Raw genomic sequence first — 20,056 nt, 5'->3', positions numbered from 1 at the left:
TGATTTCCTGACCACGGAGTTCAACAAAAAATCTACGATTCTCTAAGAGAACCCCAATCATTCGTGTGAGGCCGTAGTCATTTGTAAGATTGTAGATCTTGGAAAGGAGAATTATGTGGTTTACTGTGTCAAAGGCTGCCAAGAGGTCAACGAAGACAATACCTGTGATTTTACCTTTCACGAAAACATCCTCATGACCATGTCACATATAAGATTAATATTAAGATTAATACATTCTGAACTGCGGGAATGCCAAAAAAAAAAGATAACAAGTGTTTTATCTTCCCGGCTAACATAAGGTAAGCTATTACTACCGCAATGCTATAATTAAAGGCATTGTAGATGCTCTTAAATAATAACTTAGCCCGAGTTCATAAATTAAGTTCTTAATAAGTAATTATTAAGTACTTAATTAAAGATTTTTTGGAGAAAATAGTGACATATGGTGGTAAAAAGTGGAAATTAGAATAGAGAATGCGATGAACACAACCATTGGTTAGAAAGAGATGAAACAAATTGACATTTCAGAAAAACATAACCACAAAATCGTATTAAATACTTCAGAAATTTAATTTTCTTCTACTGATAAATTTATAAACAGTAAAGTTCAATTAAATAAATTAAGTATAATATAACATTCTTCTTTGCATCTTAAATTGGTAAGTGTAACTCAAGGCTCTCTCCGTAGTCCCTATACATTGTAATTAGGGAATGTTTATTTGCCCACAAGTATCCCAACATCTAATAAATTTTTCCTTTTATGCTCTGAACTTGCGATACGGAAGCTAAAATTTCCAATAAAAGTTCCAATTTTTTTTATTGTTCTATTGATTTTTTGTTCCAGATGCATCTGAAACACGTCTTAAGAGAAATTTAAGGACAGCAACAGTTCCGTCCGGCAACAATTGCAACCAGGGAAAAAGTGTTGTGCCGGACAACACAACAAAGCTACGATAGCAACGTGTTCATCTTGCCAATTAGGCAAAAGTGTAATTTTAACTATTCATTGAGAAATAAACAATATGAAGAATAAAAATACATGTTTTATATGCATTAAGGTAAATATTTAAAAGGTGTTTAGTTGAAAGTCCTTAAATAAGTACTTAGTGAAAATACTTTTCATGTCCTTAATACAAACCACTTAATGACCTTAATGAGTACTTAGTCTTAAGGCTGAGTCATGTCATATTAGTTTCACTATCCGCCACAAAGCGCTAACGTTTGTCTCATTTTCATATAATTTTTAAGTAGTTGAATGTTCTACAACTCCTTAAAATTAAGTTATTGAGTTAAGAACTTATTAGGTACTTAATAAGTACTTAATGTGTTAGCCGGGTTGCTTCTCTCTCGCGTTTCGCTCGAAAACTGACCGAATCACAGTTGTCACGCATGGAAAATTGCTCGAATTGCAATACAATTCAGAAAGCAATTAATACGAACATTAATATCTTACTGATCGTATTACTCCACTAGAGTGTACTCTTTCTAACACACATGATTTTCCATTTGAAATCTTGCATTCTATATACTTCTCTTTCCGGCTTTTCTTAATATTAATATTAATCTTATACGTGACACCACGGTAAATAAACTGAATGAAGTTCGAAACATAACCGGAACTGGATTTGCCAGAGCGGTACCCAGCTTGCTCTCCGATCAGCCTGCCCTCTACAGCAGGTGCAATCCTTTTCAACAGCATACTTTCAAACATTTTAAAGAGATGGCACAAAAGAGAAATCGGGTGGTAGCTCCTCGAATCGTTGATATCTTTTCCAGGCTTTAGAATTGCCACTATATGAGCTTTTCACCACTCCCTCGGTGTTTTGTGATGATACAAGCAATGGTTAAAGAATTTAAGGATCCAGTCAACTGTGACAGGTCTAAAATTCTTTATCTGTTCAGCGTACAGGCCGTCAATGCCTACCGTCTTCCTGTTTTTCATCACTTTAATAGCAGGAGTGAGCTCGTCCACATAAAAAGGTGCGAACAGACTATCAGACCTCTGAGCCGACATTCCGAATTATTTTTGGCTTAGCGGCGATCTTACCAACTTTACCATTCAAATAATATAAGAATCATAAAATTGATATAAGATTAATTATGGGCGGAGCTTACTCAAGAAGTCTTATATTATCTCCTTGCAAAATAAATTTAAAAAAAATATACCGGTAAAGTTAAGGAATCCCAAGAAACTTTAAGTTAGAGGACTTTGAAAAACTCCTCATATTTCTTCCCATTTCGTTTAATAAAATTTCACACAGTAATAAAAAAAGAATATAAAATAAAAGACACGTTCACAATAAAAGAGATAAAGTAATTTTTCTTAACCGACATACGAAGACATTTTGCCACATTAAACCACCCGTGACTCGTGTTCTTTCTCTCAAAAACAAAAAAACTTTTTTGGTGCCTTTTTTTTATTACAGATCTTTTTGTGTCTTTTGCCTTATTCCTGCTCACCATTGCCTTTAAAATTCATAATGCGTGAAGTTTTTCAATTTTAAACTTCATACTGACTAAAATGAAGAATCAAGACTTATAGAATTCTTTCTCTTCTCTTCAAGTGCATTTCTCCTCGAGGTATTGGAGAAAAATGTCTTTTGCTCTCTACCAGAGAACCAATGACCAAGGATTTAACATTATAACGACATTGTGACAGAAGAATGTTGGAAAAAGAGCAAAAGCAGTAATAATCTTACCTAACAGCAACCCGGACGGATGAGTCCTTATCCTTATCATTATCAGACATTTTGCCCAATGGTACGTGATGGAATCCACTTCAATATCTCAGTTCTTTCAGTGTAATTGAAGAAAATAAATCTGGAAAAGAGAGACAAATAGAGAAAATTTAATACAATTTATTGCTCTTTTGGATAAAACTTAGGAAGGTTTACTCATGGTGCTTCGTTTAATTAACAATGATCCATCAATGGCTTCTTTTTCTCACTCTCATTACTCACATGAAAGTGTGCTTAAGAAAGTCTGTCTTCCACGCAATTAAATACAGCCACAGAATTATTGATCTTTTCTTTTTACTGCCATTGAACAGTTTTTTTTTCAGTTAAATGCCAAAATTCATTCGGTTGTAAAATATGATAAATTTAAATTTTCAAGTGATGATGATGGCAATAGTGAAAAAAAAGACAAATTTTCATATGAACTCCATTAAGATGCGTAATATTATTGATCATTGCCTTATAAAATCACCTTTTAACCAAATAAAAAAAACCTCATAGACACTCCTACGCCCATTGAGATTCTTGTTCACTCTCCTTCATTCAACAACTCAAATACACTTCACACCATTTTCAGAGAGTTTGTGTCTCCCAAAATAAATAATAAAAAACACGTAAAAAAATGTGTTTGGGACTCAATGAAATCATCGAATGAAAATCACTCAATTTCTCTCCATCTTTTTCGAAATTATTCTTTACCTTTTTCGGTATCTTCAAGAGATTTCTTGGTAGGGCATTTTAGACAGAATTGACACGAATGTTTAATGGTCTCAGGCAAAACCTTTTAAATATCTTTAAATTTCTCTTAAGTGTTATGGGAATAAAAGTAAAAACATTTTACATGTCAGGAAGAACTAATCTAGGCAATTAATTTCAATGTAACTTTGGTAAATTTTCCGTGAAATAAACTTGAAAACTTATTGATAAATTTAACCAAAAAAAAACTATAGAGGGACTTTCAGGCTTCGCACACACTCCGGCTTTGAACACTTTATATTTTTCCCATATTCTTTCAATGAATCTCACCTACTTGCAATAATATTTCAAAAGTCAGTCTTAAGTCGTACACGTCTTAAAAAAATGGTCAGAATTATTAAAAGAATAAGGAAAAATATAAAGTGTTCGAATCCAGAGTATGGCCTGAAAGCCTTTCCCTAAGGTTAGAGTATATTAAAGTAATTTTGAACAAAATCTAATATTGTGTATTGTGATTTCGTAACTATTTCAGATCAAAAAAGTGAATAAAAGAAAGCTCTTTCCTCTTTTATGTGACTTTTGGCTTTTACCGACCAGAAATAGTTAGGAAATCTCAAAATTCTCCATTATATTCTGTTCCAAATTATACAGATTTACCCTAAGCATTTAAATTTCAGCTATAGGGGAAGAGAAGCAACTTTGAATTTGAGGCAGCTTTGAAATTACACTGAGAAAAAAACGGGGGTGCGATTAACTTTAACAATTTTTAGGAGTGAAAATATATCAGCATTTTTTAGTGTTAATTTTACACCTTTTAAGGGTAAAACAACAAGGAAAATGGTAACTTTAACCCCTGATACACCTAAAAAGCATAATATTTACACCAATTTTGGATCAATACTGCAGGGTAAAAATAACATTTCCGGAATGTTAGTTTAACTTTTCGGATTACTCTCACTCAGTGTAGGATTTTTCTCTTATTTTTAAATAAAATTGAGATGATATTATTTAGCTCCACAAACATATTGAGCAAGTAAATTATTTACATTATGATATGGCTCAATTCCATTTAAAAATAGGGGAAAAATACCAATTTCAAAGATGCCCCAAATTCAAAGGTGCCCGACTTTCCCCTATGTTAAAACATCAGACTAATCTGTGTACTCAATTTTTTGTATTGTCCCATTAGAACAATGTATTAAAAATAGGAGATGATGAGGCAGTTTCCAGCAATTAAACTTTATTTTTTCTAAACCTATTTCCATACGAATATGAACCATATTTAAACTATGTCTCGTTAGTTTCTCTTGAGTATTTACTATCTAAAACTACACAGCACAAAAATAGGTAGGGGAAAGGCTCATAATTTTGTCCAGTTTCTTATTTTGGACACTTTGAGGATAAAATTGAACACTAAAAATAAATTGATTAAAATGATGGATTTTTATTCCAATATTTGATAAATAATGAATTCTATCTAAATATTTGTTCCTTTTGGAAGATTTTAACAGTAAATTCGTTAAATTTTGAATATGATTTGAGTTAAAATTGCTTTGTTGAAAATTCAGTGTGAGCAATTGCTTACGAGAAATATGACAGAACTTCGTGTTTACTTCAGTCTTATTTAGCTGTGGAGAAGTACGAACAATGTTTCTTCGCTTTTTTTGAGTGATATTATTGAATACTCATTGAATATTGTGTTGATTCACGTTACTGATGATTTGTACATTTGACCTGAAGTGAGATTTGCCTTGTGAATTAGATTTTTCGTGTGAAAAATGGGAAATTTTTTAAGACATTCACCAGTGAGGTGATACTCCTTATTTTGGACAGGTCTTTTTCTCTGGAAATTTCGTGAAGTTTTAGCTTTTGTGATGACTAGATTGGACAAATGCCTGGAGAAACAAAGGAGCATCATCTCTACGAAAGAGATGTAGCGAGAAAAGCCTTGAAAGGCTCCCGGAAAGGTCAAGGATTACGCAAATCCGCATGTACTTGGAGTACCGAAGTCAACTCACTTTAATGAATGATATGGAAAGTTTCCGGGCTTCTTGTGACATTCTACGTTTCCCTTACATGAACAGTAAGAGGACTTGGTAAGATTGGTTCATGAAATGAAGAACAATGGGCATTCTGTTGAGGCGGATTAGCTGTCCAAATTTACAGCCATGTTGTCCACATTAATAACCAAGTTGTCCAAAATTCGAGTCAAATTCACCTCTACATATCAATTAATTTTTAAACGCATTAAAACTAATTTTAGTAAAACTAAGACAATAAATAGCTTGCCAAGTTTCTAAACAACCTTTCTGAAAAGAGGGTAACAAAAAAGTCAATTAGCATTGAAAAGGGACAGATAATCCTAACCGGCTTATGTAGGTGAGATTCTTAATGTGAGCTAACTCGGAATACATGCAAATTCGATTTAGAGTTGAAGTTTGGGGACGACATTCAGTTGCCTTGAATCAAATTCGTGAAATTATACAAATTTTGTGTTTAAACCAAAATATCAAGGATTTGTATGAACTGACAGAAAAGTAATATATGGGTGAAATGGAGACCAGAATGTTATCTATAATTTTTCAAAAGAACGTGATGTTATTGGTATTGTTACGTGATTGTTAAGAATCTCACCTAATATTGCACTTCAAACCCAGTACATTAATGCTTATAAGCACCCTGTTCAAAATTGTGAGCCCTTACCCTAATTAAAAAAAATCATATCAATGTAGTCCCACAGCACAAAATAGCCCCACCTCCCCCTAATAGTAACTTCCTGACTGGACCTTGCACAAAAACACCATATCTTTCTATTTCATATTTAGGTATCATAATGTAAAATTAAGGTTTTTTAGACACCTATAGCCAAAAAGTGGGGTAATGATCAAATAAGAGGCAATTGTCACAAAGTCCGGAACTACTTCAAATGACAATAATCTAAAAGTAATTTACATTTTTATAAGATGCACCATTCTTGGCCACATGAAGATATACCTCCTTTTTTAACCTATTTTGCCTATTTTGATCTCCACTCAACCGTTGATGATTTCACAGAATTATTGAGAATTTTCTTTTATTAATATATCGAATATTAAGTGTAAAAAATTACATCGTGTTTATTGATACGTAACCTAACGTTTTCGTTTTGTTTTAAACTTTTAAGCCAACATCTGAAACTGCTGGAAATTTCATTAAAATCATATTAGTTTCCTCTGTATATGATTAATCTTCCAACTTTTTATATACTCCTCATAGATTTATAAAGAACAAGAAACAAGAGTGCCCATCATACAATCAAATTTTAACTCGTCAAAAGAAAATAATGAAGCATTTTGAACTCTTCAAAAACTTGGTGGTGAAAATTAAACTATTCGTGACTGTATAATTGGCTTTAAAGTTTTTCCACCTTTTTCTCGTTATTTTTCTTTTATGCGGTTTCTTGATTCTGACTCTTCAAAGAGATAAATGACTGGTAAAAATTGCAGTTTAATCTACCCTCAGACTGAGAGCATGGATAATTATAGAAAAATGTTTTCTTTTTGAAATTTTGCACTTCTTGAGAAAATTTTATACCAAAATTAAATAAGCAAATAAGATTGCAAGTCAAACTATAAACATTTCATGTCGTCTAATAAAGCATTAAAGTGGGTAGAGTATATGTAATAATTTTAAATTTATCCCACCAAAAAGACAACATTCAAGAGGCTCTATTTCTCTCAAGTAACTTTTTACCTTTTCGTGTGTGATGTAATTATTTTTCAATATACGAGTTCATTGCCTCTCTGTTCTTTTTTTTTTCTTTAATATACCTACAAAGTGCATGCCGTCTCGTGAAGAGTATTTTGTACAATAAATTAATTGTTCAACAGATTGTTTCATTGCAATTACTTCTCGTTGTTATTTATAGTGCAACTATTACACGTTGACCGAATTAATTTATATTAATTAACTTACAACACGTTCACTTTATCATATGCTTAATATCACAATTCAATATGAGGACACCACTTCATGCAAGACACACTATCATCATTGAAGACAAAATGGAATTTATTCCCACGCATTATATTGGTCAACAAGAAAATACCATAAAAGGCTTCGATATAAAATTACTACAATATCCACACACTTGTCTTTCCTGGGACAACAAAAGAAAATGTGTCAATGCACTTCTTCAAACAACAACAGCTTGAAGAAGAAATATATTTATATGTCCACTAAAATTTCAGACTTATAAATAGAAATGCATTTTCCTCTTTGACAACAAATTCAGAGAAGAACTGACAACAAAAATAACAAAAAAACGAGAAAAGTGCTGGAGGATGTTGCAAGAAGAAACGATAAGAAAATGAATGAATTAGTAGAGACCATAAATTTTAAAACGTGAACGCACACTCTTCTTTATATCTAATATTTATCCATTAAATTGTTTTTCTTTTATTTTTTTTCTACTCCTCCTTTTATTCTTTTCACTTAATATCACTCTCCTCTCAATGCCTTTGTCAATGAAAAGACAACATTTTACAGTTTTCTCTCTATTTAATGTTGTTATTGCCAGTTAAAAATTACTTTAGCACTTTTCAACTTGACAGAAGTGATGAAATATTGCTCTGTCGATTGCCGACATTACATGCAATATCACGCACACGTTTTAAAGAGGAAGTTTAATTGAAAAAATATTTATCAAAAAATATAAAAGAGAAATCTTGTTGAAACATTTAATCACATCTACTGATAAGAAAAATTATTTGAACATTGCAAAAATAGTTAGAATATTAGCTGTGCAAGAACATCTCAGATGATCGTCTAGATTTTCGTATTTGTTAGTCCTGAATCCTGAACTCTGTGTAGAACAGTAATGCTTATTGCCACAACAATTCTGTTGACCTAAAAGGAATTCGAAACCTGGACACTTGTATGGTAAAACAAGCGCTCTATCACTCAAGTGCAGTGCGACTTCATTAGTTTCAACGTGTTTGATTCTTATATTCTTTCAGTTTTCTAAACTAGTTAGTTGCTAGTTCATACAATTAAAGTTGTAACAGATTATTACTTAACAAAAGTAGGGAGAAGTAGGGCAATATTGAGCTGGGCCTACATTGAAAACGCTATTTTTCGCATCTTTGTAAAGAAAATGAGACTTTAACGTAATGTAATCCAGATAGACAAAACAGTCCAGTAAGGGAATTTCGTAACCGTATGGCATTGTCATATGACAATATTTAGAATTTTTTAGATAAATTCGAAAACCTGTTCATAAAAACGATTTATTTTAATTAACTGCGAAAAAAATAAAAATAAAAATTTAAGAAGAGAATTATGAGCTCCTAAAATGTGATTTAAATTCAGGTGGCGAAAAAGTGCTTACTGGCGAAAAAGTACTGACTCTACCCTACTCAAAAAAATGTTATTTTCGTTTTTGGGACAACAATGTTTCAGTCGTCCTTAAAGGATTAAAAGAGTTCCGGAAAGGCAAAGGAATGCGCGAATCCGCGCATAAGGGACACTGGGGCAAAACTTGTCAAAATGCATATTTAATTCTTTCACGAACTCTGAGAAAATTTAAACGTTTTATAATGAGCATATTCTTATAGGAAATTTACTGCTCTACAACATTGCAGAAGACTATTTTCCTCTATCTCGAGAGAAATGTGATTTTCAAATCATTTTTCTAAAAGTCGATTTTGTGGAGATTCTCAAAATTGCTGGGGCAAATTTTGTCAGTCTTCGGATAATTTGTTACGTTTTACTCTAGCAAACGTTAAAAATATCAAATAGACATATTTTTATAGGAAATTTATTCCTCTACTACTTTGTCGAAGACAATTTTTGTCTGTCTTAACAAGAAATGTGCTTAAATTGAGGTAATTAGTATTGATATTTTCTGTAAGCCAAATATTCCAAAAATAGGGCTCAAAATTTCATTATTTTTTATTTTACATAATCCTTTCACGAATCCCTTGAAACTATAATAAATAATTAAAATTTCAAGCCTCAGTCTCTCTTATTTTAGAAAATAGTGTACATTGAAATTTTCTGGGGCAAAATTTTGACAAATTTTGACAAATTTTGCCCCAGTCTCCCCTACTTGGAGTACTGAAGTCAACTATTTTAATGAATTAATGGAAAGTTTCTGGGCTCCTTGGAAGATTCTACGGTCCCTTCTCATAAACAAGATAAAGATTTGGTAAGTTAAGTTCTTAAAATGAACAATGGGCATCATATTTACCCGGATTAGCTGTCCAAAATTACAAGCATTGTCCAAAATTAAAAGCAAAGAGTTCAAAATTACAAGCAAGGTGTCCAAAATTACAGTCAAGTATGTATATCTCTAAATATTTATTCTCTTTTAAACGTATTAAAAATAATTTTAGAAAAAAAGCAAAGATGATACATTGTTTACCAAGGTCCCAAACAACACTTCTGAAAAGAAAGCAACAAAAAACTTAAATTTGTACTGAAAATATTGCACTCTGTCCCAAATTATGAGCACTTCCCCTATGTCCCAAAAATGCTCCACATTACATTTTTCAAAGTCAGTTAAAATATTCTAAAAAAAAACATTTATTTCTCAAATTCTAAACACGACTGCATAGTTTCACTCAGAAATAAATCTATAAAGCGTTGGTAATTAAATTCATATTGTCAATATAATTTATTATTAACTCTATTTTATTCTAAGACGGTTTTTAGATAATTGCACAACAACAATAGTAAATTCTCTTTCCCCATTGTTTCACCAGACGCAGCTTTTTTTATTGTCCTTATTAGTTTTTTTCTCACATGACTTATTTCTAATGATTTACGCATAAAATGAAAATTATTTTTAATAAATTTCTGCATTTACGATATTTACAATTTCCAGTTGAAACACTCAGCTTTCTATTAATAAATAGATAACAACGAATAAATAAATAAAATTAGGCCGCCTAGGCTGTAAAAAGGTCTTCAAAAAATTTCCAACTTAACCAAAATTTGTATAATCGGTTGAGCCAATAGATAATTTTCAAAGTTTTAAGAAAAAACTACAACCTTATTTTTTAAAGGCCTCTCTATACATTGGGAGCAATTTTCGTCAAAATTTGCTTTTTTGAAGGAGATGGTCTGTAGGTGGAAACGTCAAAATTCTGTCAAAAATGCAATTTCTATCAAAAATTTCTCCCAAATGTGTAGTGGCCGTAATAAAGGCCAGACCTCTACACATTGGGAGAAATTTTCGTCGAAATTTGCTTTTTGAAAGAAATCATCTACAATGCTGTAGGTGGAAACGTCAAAATTCTGTCAAAAATGCAATTTTTATCGAAAATTTCTCCCAAATGTGTAGGGGCCGTAATAAAGGCCTATAGGCCTCTACACATTGGGAGCAATTTTCGTCAAAATTTGCTTTTTGAAGGAAATCATCTACACTGCTGTAGGTGGAAACGCCAAATTCTGTCAAAAATGCAGTATTTGACGAAAATTTCTCCCAAATGTGTATAGGCCGTAATAAAGACCTATAGTCCTCTACACATTTGGTGTAATTTTCGTCAAAATTTGCATTTTGAAGGAAATCATCTACACCTCTGTAGGTGGAAACGTCAAAATTCTGTAAAAAAATGCAATTTTGATGAAAATTGCTCCCAAATGTGTAGAGGCCTTAAAAAAGACCTATAACTTGAGCAAAATTTACGTCAAAATATTAAATTTTGGCACAAATTTCTCACAATCTGTAGAGGAGCAAAAACATTAAAAATGTTTCGTCGCTTCCATCAACAATTGTCATAATTTACTCGTCATATAAATCGGTAATTCTAGTATAGTCTGTGTGGTCTGTATATATCCATATCGGCATATCGTTACAAGATTAAAGATTTTTTTTTCATATCAAGTTCATGCTCCTTAAACCTGTCGTATGACAATAATTTTCTCATTTTGCTCATCACTGTCTAATCAACCTTCATTGCCCTCAAGTGATAAAATTATAAAAGACCAATAAACATTATCCAGAGATCATCCGAATTCTGGGTCAATTTTATGATCTCTCTCTTTTTTTCTATCTCTTTATTTCTTGAAGGCATGTTGTGCTTCTTGTTAATCCCAAACCAACTGTTTCTGTCAAACAACATTTCTACGCATTTAATAGATGAGCGACTTTGATGACACTACCTCTTAATTGATTAAATTGCTTATCTTGGAAAGTGTTTGATGTCTCAACCGTCTCAACCGGTATCATTAGTGTCACCTCTTTAAAACATTAGCCTTTGGCAAAAAGGGATGGATGAACATTCTCACGAATTCAGTTAATTTTGATTGTCTTTTTGTCCATAAATCGTGAAGTTACTTCAACACAAATTGAGCAGATAGAGAGAAATTGTCATGATTGACTGAAATTTGATCGTTTTTGGAAAGAAAAAAAAACATTAAAAGCAATCAAAGTTGAGAATCATTACTGAAGCATTCAGATTTCTCTTTGATTTGGGAGATTTTATGCTGTTGCCAGAGTTGGGCGAATTTTTTACATTTTACATTTCACATCATTTTTTACATAGTAAAAAAACCCTTAACATGTGCTACATTTTTAACATGTAAAGTTAAAATGTAAAGAATGTAAAATTGATTGATACCCATCAAATATCAAATTCATTTTTTTTTTATTTTTTACTCAATCAAAGATTTCCCTGTAATCAGTAAAATATTTTGTGGCTTTTTGCTGTAAAGCTTGTCGTCTAAAATGCATGATGAAATTTACTGGCAATCCCAATTCAAATTTTCTACTACCCGGTTGAACCAATATAATAGTAACCATCAACGATTAATAATTTTTGAACTTCTATATCTACATACTTTCTTACTCTACTGGAGTTTTCCAATTGTGGTTTCTGCCAATCACCAATATTGTAAAAATCATTGAAATTAAGATTTATTTCTTGCTCTCTTCATAACGATAATTTTTTTGGGGATTTTGCTATATACCTTGCCCAAGACATCACATTCCAGAAAACAATGTTCATGAATAGAATCAGTCAGTGTCTCCTTGCTAACACTGATTCTGTTGTAACGAATGTTTCTGTGATAATATTCTTAAAACCATCGTTTTTTATTATTAAAATGAGACTAACGTACTAAACAAAAATTCACACAGAAATTATGATATTATATCGATTTTTAATAACATCTTCATAGAATCCGAGTAAAAACGATCCATATTGCTAAACGTTTCGTTCGAAAACTGTGAGGATTTTATATTCAATTTTAACCGTTTTGTACTGGAACTGTGCGCTCTTTATTTGCAATTTTAACCTTTTCATGTTGAAGCTATGAGTGTATTACATACACGTGAAATCATTTTAAGCCTAAGTTGTGCGGAATTTGAACATAATATTAACCGTTTTATGTTGAAGTAGTGTCGGTTCTATGACTTTAACCGTATTTAACTTAAGTAGTGCATGCATTATGCACAATTATGGTCGTTTTTTTTTAATAAATATTAATTTAAAAATATATATTGCGGCTTTATTTTTTGCGTTGTATTAAGAACACAAAGTCCTCAATTTGTCCTGCCCTCCTGGAGTTTTCATAGGCTTTTTCAATACACAAAAATAGCAAAATAATTCTTAATCAATTCTTCAATTTGAAGCACTTTCTTTTAGTATGAATTTCTGGATAAATGATAATAATCAATAATGTAGACAATCACAGCGAACAGACTGGGCTTTTCTACATGGTCATTGCTTTTTTTTACGCCTTCATTGCTTTTTTACACGTGGAAAAAATATTCAAAAAATTGCGGCACTAAACCAATTTTTGCACCAATTTGATGTTTTTCCGTTCTCTGAGACAATATTCTTTAATAAGAAAATGATTAATTAGTAAAATTTGCCAAATCTAAAAACCTCGAATTAAGAGCAAAAAGCAATTAACCGGTCAATTGCTCTTTCCTCTTTTCTCAAGGTACTTATAATCGGAAAATTTTACTAACGACCGGTTCCTCTATTCGACCGGTTCCTCTATTCGACCGGTAGATTTATTTATTCAATTTAATTATATTTGCTATAATATTTTGTGTATGATCTAACATTTATAGGTCAATTATTCTTTAAATATTACGAATCAGTGACAAATTCATAGAAATTGATGAAATTCACCATCAAATATTCAAAAATTGACCCACCGGTCGAATAGAGGAACCCGGTCGAGTAAGGGTACTTTACCTTATATCATTTTCTTTTCAAAGAATATTGTCTCATAAGGCGTAAGAAATATCAAATTAGTCTAAAAATTGGTTTAGTGCCGCAATTTTTTGATTATTTTTTCCAAGTGTAAAAAAGCAATGAAGGCGTAAAAAAGCAATGACCATGTAGAAAAGCCCAATCTGTTCGCTGTGAATATGTCACTGTAATATATTTAGATTGCAATTTTATTGCCAATGTTGCAAATACATTAAATCGCAAGTTCTTTTACGTGTCATTATATCAAAATCTGTTAAAAATAACATATGTATATTACTATAAGAAATTATTAAAAAGAATTTTTTAGATTTTTAAAATTGATTGATCAAGTCATACTATTTCCCTATTCGCGAATAGTGAAAAAAAATTGTATTTTTATGTCTCATTGTTTTACATTTTTACTAACAAGATTAATTTTGGTACTATTATACGTTAAAGGTGAAAAAATCAACATATTGAGCATTTAATACAGACAACATTCTGAAATACCTATCTGTGGAAGAAGAACGATTAATTAGAAAATAGTAACGTTATTTTACCACAGAGAGTTTGTTTTATGTGTACAAAATCGTTGACTTAGGGTAAATTAAGCTAATTCAAAACCTGCTCTAATTGGAAATTTTTCGCTACTCCAAATGGAAACATCACTGTGTTCATGATAAATACAATACTAAATTACCATATTTATATATTTTCTATACCACAGTTTCATTATTTAGTTAATTTTGCTCCAAATAAATCGAAATTGACCATGTTTTCCAATGAAAAACACAATAAGGTGACCGTTGTTTATTCGTTTTATTTAACATTTATGTCATATTTCTGGATAATTTCTCAGAAAAATTAAGTGCTAATCTTTGTTGTTAACGGTACGTGAAGTTTTCAAATTAAATAATTACTTATTTCGTGAACAAAAAGGGGTTTTCTGAAGTGTCTGCAAATGCTTCAATAGGAAACCTCGAAAATATGCTTTTTTTGGAGAGATTTTCTTATTATTTTAGATGGAAAAGGAGAAAAGACCAAGAATAAGAACAAATCCTGCACTCAGGAGCAACTCAACAAGGTTTTGGAAGCCTTTCATCCCGGTTTCACTGTTTGTCTCCAATTAGAAACTTTCCCTTGTCTCCATTAAGATTAATATGTTTCCAATAGAAACATTTTAACCTAGCGTATTTTTCTTGTATTTAAAAAGTTTTCAAATTTTATCTAAAGAATTTTCACTAAACAGTAACATTCTAGAAGAGTCAAGGAGCAAATTTATGTAATTCTCTTCAGAAAAAAATATGAATTTAATGTGTTGAATCTTCTGTCAAAGTTAAAGCGCCTGGAAATGGTTTTGAATTAGGGCATTTACCCTATTTCACTTCACATCAATAGGTTTTCATAATAAAATTTTGTTCATGGCTTTCCCAAGATATATTTGATATTCCTCGTAAGCAATGTCAATCTTGATATTGCTTACAGAAAATGTTTAAAAGATTCAAAAATGCTTAATTTTCCTTTTTTGCATTTCACATATTTTTTACATTTTTACATATTTTTTACATTTTTACACAGGGGCGTGACATTAGCTCTGAAAAATGCGATCGGTTTTAGTGTAATTTTTTCTCTGTTTTCGTACACATTTCACGAAATATCTCCAAAACTACATAGGTTGCCAATTTAGGGTTTTCGGTTGACTCTTCGTTATTAAATTGGTTTTTATTTTGTATTAGTATTTCTTGCTAATTCATTCTACAATGACAGAAAACAGCTAATAAACTCAAACGTTTTTTCGGCTCGCTAGAAACATATGGGAAACATAGGAAATGTCATGCCCCTGTTTTTACATATTTTTTACATGTAAAATGTAAAAAATATTTTTTTACTATGTAAAGGCACAACCCTGGCTGTTGCTTTACAAAGAGATGAAAACATTTCGAGAAATCAATTAATTTGGCAAAAGAGAAAATTTTTCGTTTTTTATACTCTCAAGGGCCAAGAAGCAAATAAAATTGCGAGGTAATTGACTCTTCAGCTTTAGGTTTTTCAACGTTAATTTTGCCGCAGATTGGTGTAATTTTGCCGCAGATTGATAAGAATATTTCTATGTAAAAAAGGAATTATAATCCTAATCTATGGGATTTTCGCTATCTTTCGGGATTTTAAGCCAAACTTAGAGGTTTTTTTTTGCGAAATTTCACTAGAACTTGCTGATTTGATTTGGGTATAAGAACCTAATTTAAATCGCAAGATGCACATCGAATCACGTTATTGGAATCTCGATAATCCTAATTGATATATTATTTAATTGATGCTCAAATTGCACAGAAATTGCTTATGGAAATGCATCAACATTGCCATTTGTCTTTCACATTCCTCACAATTGTTGTTCTCTATTGCCTTTAGCCCCATTTAGCTCATTGATTCACAGCTGGAGATAGAGCAGTGCAATAAATACCAAATTGTGTTACCCAACTGCCCAAAAAGGTATCGGCACACCTAAAGAGTAGCCCCAGTTCAAGAGCTGATATGACGCAATTCAACTGAGCGATAAGAAAGCTAGGAAAATCAACAAGATAAGATTTCACATTTGTTGGCCCTTGAGTCCCAGATTAATTTTGCTTTTGGGTACAGAAACAGGCCACAAGGCAAAAGAAATTGTGGACGCCAGGTGCTTTCAGAGGGTATTTCCCTTGTGCAGAACAGGTTCTCTTTCATTCTCTCTCATCATCTTCCCAGGTAGATTTTTTCTTTGTTGTACCTTTTGGGAATTGCTTCCCAAGAAAGGTTTTATGGGTTGTTTCCCGTGATCGTGGGCATCAGCCCAAGGTCCCTTACTTCCCAGACGTACCTGTGCACAATTTCCGGATTCTTTTTTGGGCAGGTGTTATCTCTTAACCGAGTGATAAGAGAAAAAACAGATAGAAAATTTGGTGGGATATCCTTTCGCGGAAGGATTAAAAGGGCGCGAATTTTCCTTTCGCACGAGTTTATGACACCACCCACACCGTGGCGCTGATAATCAATTGCGAAAAAGGATGCACAATTTGTTGCTGTATTGGTAAGAAAGGAAATGCTTCTGTTTTGGCAATTTTCCAAGAAAATATCTATAAAAATGCAATAAAAACCCCAAGAAGAGCAAAAGAAACGTCTCTTTTACCAATTTCCAGCCAATAAAACCCACAGCAAGCACCAGCTTGGCGTGAAAATGCTGGAAAATTGAGGCTTGCAGAGGTACACAACTGACCACAATGGCACGTGTTGGTGTGCCACCGATGAGTTTGTGTGGGTGAGTTTGTGCAATTTCTGGTTGCAGCGTGTGCGACAATTGAAAATCGGACTGGAAATGATGAATGAAGCTGAAAAAGGAGGAAAAAGAGACACCCACCTGGTTCAAAAAATCACGGGGGCGCTCGCGCATTCACTTGGATGGAGTCAGGGCAGCCAGAGAAATCACCAAAGGTGCTCTTCTGAGGTGAGAATACGCACAAAATCAGAAAAATAAACCACACAATCACCGTTTTCAGAGACGCACTGAGAAAAAATAAAACAAAAACTTCACAGGAAGCACACGAGGCTAACTTGATTCTCCCTCAACATCTGAGCATTATTGATTTTCCACCCTCTCCTTGTCTCCGTGACGCGTTTTTCAGCAGAATCACTGGCTAAGCTACACACAACTCTTCACACAGGAAAGAAGCCCAAATTAATCCAATGAGCATCTTTTGTTAAAAATCTTCACAAAAGAAAAACAGTTAAAGTGTTTTGAGAGCGCGACACAAAAAAACACAACCTTCCTCTGCGACGGTAAAAGACTGACTGAAATTTATTGCGAAAATCCCCTTCTCCACAATTCTTGTTCGAACAGCAAGGTGGTCGATTAAGATTCGAATTAGACGAGATGAAGGTTGAAATTTATATTCCAATAGTGACACTTTGAAAACTATGATCATCATGATTATAATAAAGCTCTGAAATATTATTTTCTCTACCAAGATTTAGTAGGGTAAAGTGATATAATTTGGAATTAGTGTTACAAGTTGGACAATTCGAAGTACAAATTGGACATGGCTTTTTTCTTGATAAATACAGTACAAAATTTATTTTTAAGCACAAGGAACCAAATTATAAAACTAAATACTAAAGCATTAAAAATATACAAATAAAAATGAAGTACTAAATTTATCAAGACAAAAAGCCCTGTCCAAATTGTACCATTGTCCAACTTGTACTACTGTTCAACTTGTACCACTTTACCCTACTGGAGATCTCTTCTAACAAAAATATTAGATATTGTTATTAGCTGAGATTCTTTACTTTACAATCTCATTTTTATTTATTATTACTTATTTATTACACTATGTAACAATGATTTTGTCCTTATTCATGATATTTTAGGTGTAATTTTTACTCACACCCTATCTCTAATAATTTCCGAGATAATAGACTTTAAATTTGTCATATACTATTGTGCAAATGCAAATTGAACCAAATTAGCATTATTTCCAAATGAAAAACAGTTGAAGTTTGTCCAAAAACCGAATTTGCAATGTAAGAATCACACGCACCTTTATAATCTGATCTAGACTTATAACTGGCTTTTCTATTGCTTGGGTCAAATGATTTACAAAAATACTTATCATTTTGATTTCATTTTGCTTTCACGTCTGGAATCTGAGCAAAACCGTTTTTTGATACTTGGGTGCCTATATCCCTGACTTTGCTGAACCGACTTATTTTTTTAATATGGGAAAAATTTGTTCTCCTTTACAAGCCTGATAATGCTCTGGGAGCGACCCACCGTTGGAAAGGTCTCGACCTCAGCTACAACATACTGTTTCGAACCTGATTTGAAGTATGCCCTGTCTAGGGGATGCTGCACGATGCTCTTTAAGGGATGAGTGCTGTACATTAGTGAATTTTAATGTTCTATACCTATACTTCATGTGAGCAACACATACACACAACGCACACAACGAAGTAAGTCAAATATGTGTGCTTCAACAGATAAGTTTGAGTCCTACAGTAAGCGTAAACATTGCTGCACCTGTCCTGCTTGCGTAACTGTTTCTCTACTTCTAATTCGTAGCGCGAATGCCCCGCGAGTTGGGGTGTTAAAAAATGGTTTACGGAATCTTCGTATTTTACGTATTGCACATTTCGTTTTGAGGAAACTTCGTATTCTAGGATATTTCGTATTTCATATTTCGTCTTTCATACATTTTCTACAAAAATTGAACTTTCACTTGCCACACATTTCATATAAGCATATCAACCAATAAAATAATAAAATTTTGTGGTCCTAGGTGAAATCCGACCTCGTCAGATCGGACCCAAATTTTAGATTTAAACGTTTTGATATTCATAGATCATGACTATCATATGCGCTCAGACTAGTTAACCCTCTAACGGTGTTTTCTTTAATGTCCAAAAAAAATAGTTAAATAATTTTGTCTAGGGTAATTAATGGTCCACTGAACTCAAAAATACCATCCATTCTTCATTATCTCTTTCCGTTTGGGCGCCAGGCGAGAAAAGGTAAAGACCGCCTCGAGGCGGTCATATCGGTTTAAGGCATAAAAAGACTGAAATATTTTAATTGAAAAATAGTGAACAAAAATATAGTAAAATAAATGAATTTTAAACGTTTTTTATGGATGATATTTTTTAGGAAAAAAACGTTTATAATTTTTATAATTAGACGTTAATGAAGCTCAAAGTGTTTCAATGAGACTGATTTTTACCGAATAGGTCACAGACTAGGTATGAAAACATCACCTTCTTGTATAATTTGGAGGTCCTTTGAAATACATTGCTCATCTTCTGGTGTTATTTCACGATCTGGGGTATTAAAGGACGAATTAGGGAACTCGTCGTCACTGTTGAAGTCTGCTTCTTTATCAATTTCGCTTAATTCGCAAAAATCGACCATTTTACTCATTCTGGACAGTCTTCGCGTAATCTCAATTGTTTTCCATAATTAATACATTGCAAAATAATAATATATTTTATTAGAACAACCAAAACAATTAAATAAAAAAATCGGTAATTTTTGAAAATTTTACCCTTGAACCGATAAGACCGCAGACAGGTCGTCTTCCTTTTTTTCTTCTAAAACTCATACTTTTAGTTTTTTTCACACTTATCAATTGAAATATACAAACTAGAAGAACATATCTTTCAGGAAATAAGATTCTTACTACAGTTAAATTACTTTAAAACAATCTTTTTTGCACTTGAAAACGCAAAATGTCGACATTTTGTTGTTTTTTCTCTGACCTATCACACAAAACTGAAGACTGTAAGCAAACGAAAGGTCAAAATGAGTTCAGCTTCAGAAAATTAGTTAGTAAGACTATAACTGAGGACACTGTAAATATTTCAACTTCAAATAAGTAATATTATCGCAGGAAATGCGATTTATAGAATGACCGC

General features: G+C 32.3%; 1 protein-coding gene across 3 annotated transcripts in view; it reads right to left on the bottom strand.

The window, feature by feature from the left end:
* The window catches only part of LOC129808027 (kinesin-like protein KIF21A), an 85,524-nt gene extending 82,704 nt beyond the window's left edge, over positions 1-2,820 (bottom strand). For all 3 annotated transcript variants that reach the window (XM_055857683.1, XM_055857685.1, XM_055857684.1), the window contains exon 1: positions 2,700-2,820. In XM_055857683.1, the coding sequence (XP_055713658.1) occupies positions 2,700-2,749 (50 nt within the window). In that variant the 5' untranslated portion in view covers positions 2,750-2,820. The remainder of the gene's footprint in view (positions 1-2,699) is intronic.
* Positions 2,821-20,056: the final 17,236 nt, after the last annotated feature.

Source organism: Phlebotomus papatasi, chromosome 3 (assembly GCF_024763615.1).
Source record: "Phlebotomus papatasi isolate M1 chromosome 3, Ppap_2.1, whole genome shotgun sequence".
In the NCBI taxonomy this organism is placed as follows: domain Eukaryota; kingdom Metazoa; phylum Arthropoda; class Insecta; order Diptera; family Psychodidae; genus Phlebotomus; species Phlebotomus papatasi.
The sequence above is the reverse complement of the archived record's forward strand: the minus strand, read 5'-3'. Positions and strand labels throughout refer to the sequence as shown.